Consider the following 6566-nt stretch of genomic DNA (forward strand, 5'->3'; position numbering starts at 1 on the left):
AACTTATTGAAGACTCAAGACAGCCATAACATTGTGATTTTCTACAAGTGTATGTACACTTTTGACCACAACTGTACCAAGCAGCCCGGCCCGGTTTGATGCTTCCAATCTTGAGGGCTAAGCACCATCTTCTGGTCATGTTCAGAAACACAAGCACTCTGCAGAGCCTGGCCACATTGAACTAGTTTATGCACTAGAGGGTGATGTTGTATTTCTCTCAGTTGTAGAAGCAGTGCTAGGTTTCAAAAATCGTTATATTGCCCTTCACATTGTAAATACATCACTTACAGAGTAACATCCAATACAGTTGTTTAGAGGGTTAACAGATGTATTGAATTTTCTCTCTATAAAATAGTAATCGCCCTCCTACAGGGAATCATCCATTTCTGTGTGACAGAGCTGGTCTGAATTTTGCCCATCAATGTTGATATTTTAAAGAGGTTTGATTTCTGACCCCATATAAGCAATAACCCGTTTTTTACAGCTGCTCTAATAAGAGGCAAACAATGTTATTGCTTTTTATATGAAAAATGCAATACAGCAATAATTAATAGGCAATGGTTGTGGGAAACATTAAGATATGAAGGAATGTTTTGCAGTAACCCCCCCCTTTTAAAAATGCTGGCATGCTTGTTCAGTCTCTTTTGTTCTGGTTCACTTGTTGACATGGGAAGCTGTCTGGGTTTTTTTCTGCGCCAAAATAGACGTGTTTTGTTCTGTTGCTGCTGTTTCTTCTAAAGCTGTACTGTACTCCATTAAAACTTTATGTCTGTGAATTTCCCTATCTTCTCTAAATCAATGGCATTTGGCTGAAAAATAAAATCTACTGTGGATAATGAATATTTACAATTATATACTTAAGAATGCAACCTTATGAGTATGTGTGTCACACAGAACCCCTATCCTTCACCTGAAAGAGCCAGGATCAAGAATCTGCGCTGCCCACAGTGCTGTGCACAGTGCTAACCATATGAGCATGAGGGTCAAGTTCAAGGCGCAATGTTATAATAAAGTAGTATGTCCCAATTGTATGCATACTGCATGCAACAGTAAGGGGAAGGCTTAGGTGGTTGAGCGGTTGCCCGTTCAATCCCTGGCCCTGCAGTTTAGTGTTGAGGTGTCCCTGGGCAAGACACCCCGCATTGCTCCCGATGCTGTATCATCGGAGTTTAAATGTGTGTGAATGTTTATCTGATGAGCAGATGGCACCTTGTGCGGAAGCCTCAAAAAACATTTTGTAAAACATTACGAATTTTCCTAAAGGCCAGACTGCCTAAGCCCTTGGCCAGAGCAGAACAAAAGTGACATCCCAAAGGAATGAAGCTAACAAGTCAAACTGACATGGTCAAGGAGAACCCAATGGATATACTTGATGCACCTATAAAGCTACTCTCAGGGGTCTGTACTAATGTTTCATACAAGCCTTCAAATATAACCCTATATGACCTTCCCCCATGGACATAGATATGCTTGCCTTGGATGTCATGAATCTTAACCCCATCTGCTGCTGGAACTGGGGACCAGGGGAACTGTTAAGATCCTCTTTTGATGAGGTATGCTGTGACCTGTGTGTCCATGATTGGCCTAGCTTGGATGGTTAAGCTATCAAAATCATTGTGCCCATGTAGGGACATGTTCCATCAACCTGAATTGATGGCTATGTTTTTCATGTACACTTGAGTCTGTTGACGAAGTGCAAAAGTCTAACCTGACCAGTGGCCTCCACCCACTGCCAATCCAAGTAGTTCCAAGTAGTAGACTCAAGTAGTCTGCAAAGTCGTTAACATGGCAGGATCATTTACTCCTGTCAAATGCATGATCATGTTCTTGAGATCCTCCAAAGGGATGTCTCAGGACCTAGAGATGGCTTGATTGATAATCACAATCCCTGGGAGCATCATCAACTTTTGCTGACATGCAAAAGCCAGTCTGAGAGACACAGGGCTGACAGACCCAGGACATTAAAAATGGCCTACCCATCCTGAGAGGTCTAACCTTGATGAGCCCAGTGAAGGTTGAGGAAGGGCCATCCCTTTGTCACAATTTCCCTGGTGAAGTTAATGTTGTCTAAGGTCTCCTGGCTTGCAGATGTTATAATCTTCTTCAGACGGGCGTTGGTGATACTACCTGCTGGTGAGGATTGAACCCCTAGAACCAGCATGTTCATGATGTCGTTCCGACCTGCAACTTTTTGCTGGAGAAATAGTGCATACACAGCCAGGTACTCGAGAATCACAGGAATGCCCTGGGCCCAGATGGGAAAATAGGTAGCATTATAAATGTTGAGACTATGATACGCAGCTAAGGCCAACGGGTCGAGCTCATTGGCTGCGGAGGCAGGTTGTGACCCTTAAGGTTGATGGGCAGGAGACATTTGCATCGCCATGGTTGTTCTCCATCGTGCTGGTTCCTCATAAACCTTCCAATCAAGAATCAAAGACTACTGAAGGCTTTGAAAACAGTGTATTTCTCTTTCAGGTTCTACCAATCACTGCTGGGCCAACAAGGGTCCCAGCTGTTCAGGTGACGTATGTGGCTACTAAAACCACCATATGGGCCGAAAAGCAGGCTGGCACATGAAGTAGCCTGTTAAAGTTAGGTTATTCGAAATTAACTGAATGAAAATATGAATTTATTAGCATTTCCAGAAGTATTCGGTGTGGCTCATGTCTCCGAGGCTGGCTATTACTCTGATCAGTTGTAGTTAGATAGAGAACTAAACCCACGTTTGACTTACGTTAGGAACTACAAATCCCGATCTGTCTGATGTTAAAAAATGTCACACTCACATTTGCTGCATTCAAGTTACCTTCTCTTTGTTGGATTGTACAAGGAATCTTGAAGGTTGTTTATAGGAGTTGTTATATATTCATGTGTCTGGTGAAAAATAACACAGAAGAAGACGAGATAGCTATATTTGTTTCTTGGTGATTGTTTTTACATTTATAACTCAAACAGTAGACTACATATCTACTTTAAGTGAAAGACGTAAACATAGTAGGCCTATGGGTAAGTAAGCAAACGTAACTTGTTTCTAATATAATTGATGAATAAATGTATTTCTTAAATTGCTGTAATCATCACCTATTTCACTTTTTAAATCTTTCGGCGTTTTTTTCTCTACTTTATTGGTGCTTCAAACTATGAATTTGACTATTTCCTACCGCCCATGAAGGCAGCATCTGCCCACCAGCAGGCAGCAGCCATCCGCATCAAGCAGATTTCATTCACTGAGTGGCCGCTCCGTGGAGAACAACAGGCTACCTCCCTCTGTCCTGTGTGAGTATCACAGCCTTCTGTACCTCTAGCCTTTTAACAGAAGTTATGTCAAATAGGATTTTTTGCCGTTATTAGTCTAGTTCGGGATTATTGTCATATGATTTCCGAAATGTCTCGTATTGAATCAGGGTTTTATTTCTTTACGAAGTCCTGACTGAGACGTTTTGCACAGCGTGGTCTTTTGTTCTCTAGGTATATTTCTCGTTCTGACAAAGAAAAGCAGGGTGTTATTTAGGCTTACCCGCTGCGACAGTATCACACCGCTGCGGGTGTTTGTTCGTGTAGTTTTGTTTTGTTTTTGGTGTAATATTTTCTTGTGTCTAGCAATTTAGCGATATGAAGTGACCAGTTTAATCCAGTGTGGAGATATTTATTACCAGAATACCAGAAGTGATAAGGGTTATATTTTATAGGTATCTAAATGTGTCTAATTTGGTCATTTTTTTCAATATTTATTAATGTTTTAATTTAATGTTTCATCCTTTTTCTAGGATGCTGCACAGCTATGGGACAAAGGAAACAAAACCCCACTGATCATGCTAACAAAGATCCATAAAATCAACATCAATTTGGGATACTAAAATACGTAAATTGTAAAGACAGCACCTTTTTGTTATATTTTCATGTTTTATTTAATCTTATGAGTTATTTATTGTCAACAATCCCCTCATTAGACAATATTCTAAAGTGTTTCGTTGGGGGGGGTGATGTTCTTCTGTATTCAGTCAAGATATCTCTACTCGCTATGGGCTTGTAAAAATACTTTGGCACTACGGTTGACAGAGAAGAGCTGCTTGAAATAGCTATGTGGAACACAATATGCACATAACTAGAGGGGTTCAGTCCCACCCAGTCCCAGTGGCACGGCAGAGACGTTCCTCCAGCAGCACCTCTACTGTGTCATCATGTGGCACTAGTAACTGGCTGACTCTTCAGTACAGCCAGGAAGGAGCTGCATCCCGCGCTGCACAATGACTTCATTGGACAATGATGAAACAGGGAGTGACCTGTCTGAGTGTCTGGAGATCCAGCAGCTCCATGACCAGTACATGGACCCAGAGACCTGCTTCAAATCCAAAAGCTTACCCATCCTGAATGGACCATGTCAGCCAAACCGCAAGGCTGCAGAACCTCGGCTGGTCAACACCACCCACACCTCTAAGGTCCTGGAGGAGAGCAGCGAGCTCCAGCCCAAAACCCCAGACTCCAGCCAGGCAGATACTCCCTCTTCCAGGACCGACTTCTCCCCTTCTGCCTCCAGCATAGTGGGGCTCAGTAGCCCTTTACCTCTGGAGGGCAACAGGGCCGCTGGCTCCGGGGGTCAAAAACTTGGTTTCTCTCTCGCCCGCCTTATCCGCATCCCGGCCAGGAAGTATGTGCGGCTCATCCTGAGGGACTCCCGCTGCTTCCTTTTTTGCATGTGCTACCTGACCTTCATTCAGTCCCTGATGGTTTCAGGCTACCTGAGCAGTGTCATCACCACCATTGAGAAGCGTTACAGTCTGCGCAGCTCTGAGTCTGGCCTGCTGGTCAGCTGCTTTGACATCGGCAGCTTGCTGGTGGTGGTCTTCATCTCCTACTTTGGCGGTAGAGGTCAGAGGCCTCGCTGGCTGGCTGTGGGGGGTGTGGTTATCGCTGTAGGGGCAGCATTGTTTTCCCTGCCCCACTTCATCTCACCACCTTACCAAATCCAGGAGATGAACTCATCATCGGGCCATGAAGGCCTCTGTCAGAGCGGCAACACCAGTGGGCGTGAGCTCAATGTGGCATCGTGCCCACGCGACCAGGAGGGCAATGAGCACAACCTGTATGTGACTCTGTTCATCTGCGCCCAGATTCTTGTAGGCATGGGGTCGACGCCAATCTACACCCTGGGGCCCACCTACCTGGACGACAATGTGAAGAAAGAAAATGCATCGCTCTACCTAGGTAACACATCCTGTAAATCATTTTATTTTCCATGCTTATGACTGTAAAAATGTATGATTAATAACTTATTTCACAAAAGCAGTCAAATTTATTTTATCTCTATACAATTAGTGTCAAGTAACCCAGCAGGTTTCATTCCCACTATGAATGCATTAGATGTTTGCGTTGATAGACGGAGGAGACAGCTGTTGCCTGGTTTGGTCTTTCTGATGTTTATCAGTATGGTGCGTGTGTGTGAGTTCAACAATGCACTCGCCCCCCAGCATCCCTCTGTCCTTTTGATTTAATCTCCGCGGCATCCAACCTCTGCACCGCACAGAGGTAAATACAGAGACTGCAAAGTCAACCTTGGGCCAGAAGCGTGCATGTGTGCATGCATGCGTGCGGGTGTGTGTTTAGCCAGAGAAGATAAAGAACAATTTCTGCTGTGTTCAACTAGTAGCATATTTTCTGTTGTATTCCTTTTGAAAATCAATCATCAATTTCTTCACTTACGGTTTCATGTAATTTATCTGGTGTGGTGGGGCTTAGCTGGTCTCAATGGTTTTGCATACCACATACTGTACATATTCCATAGAGGAGTTCATGATTGCAGAAGTAATCCTCTTGTGTTTCTGCACACTGTAGTTGGGTTAATGGGACACGGGGTACCCTTTAATCTGGTGCAGTGTCTTTACATCTGGTTGCTGTCCCACTGACCTTTTGTGTAGGGCGGCAACTAAAGATTATTTTCATAATCTGTTGATTTATATTTTCGAATAATCAGTTAATTGTTTACGCTAAAATAGTAAAACATTGTCACTTAATATTTGCATTTTTTGCTTGATAAATAACTTTGATTAACATTGACCTTGATTAATTGATTTGTAAGTATTGTTAATTTCACTTTCAATTGATCTGCTAACCGATTCATTGAATAGTTTTTTCAGTAGGGGAGTTATATGCTGGTGAATTTTTCTCTTTCCTAGTTTGTCTATCATGTGAGGAGGAATGCATGCACCCTGAGATGGTTGCACAGCATTAGCCAAGGTGCTGACACCAGCCCCGGATCACAACATTAAACAGCCCATGGAGCATATTCTCTATCGAGTCCTTTCACCGCCTGCTCCGCTGCCCCTGAGACCCAGTATGGATCAATTCCCTGCATCACAGGGAGCCAGTGCAGCATAGCTATTGAACCGGGCAGAAAAAAACAAGGAGAAAACAATCCCAAACACAGAGTTGCTGTGATCTCTTCTCTGCAAGGTACTCCACATGGAACGCACCAGGCTTCATAAGGCCTATACACTCACCGGCCACTTTATTAGGTACCCCATGCTAGTAACGGGTTGGACCCCCTTTTGCCTTCAGAACTGCCT

At 43.6% G+C, this 6566-nt stretch overlaps 1 protein-coding gene across 2 annotated transcripts in view; it reads left to right on the plus strand.

Annotated features, from left to right (window-relative positions):
• The first annotated feature begins 3190 nt into the window (after positions 1–3190).
• LOC117937648 (solute carrier organic anion transporter family member 5A1) overlaps positions 3191–6566 on the plus strand; it is a 49749-nt gene continuing 46373 nt past the window's right edge. For both annotated transcript variants that reach the window (XR_004655203.1, XM_034861732.1), the window contains exons 1-2: positions 3191–3279; positions 3771–5208. Coding sequence is in view for 1 of the 2 variants with exons in the window: in XM_034861732.1 (XP_034717623.1) it covers positions 4251–5208 (958 nt within the window). In the remaining variant the exon portion in view is untranslated. The remainder of the gene's footprint in view (positions 3280–3770; positions 5209–6566) is intronic.

Source organism: Etheostoma cragini, chromosome 22 (genome assembly GCF_013103735.1).
Source record: "Etheostoma cragini isolate CJK2018 chromosome 22, CSU_Ecrag_1.0, whole genome shotgun sequence".
Taxonomy (NCBI): Eukaryota; Metazoa; Chordata; class Actinopteri; order Perciformes; family Percidae; genus Etheostoma; species Etheostoma cragini.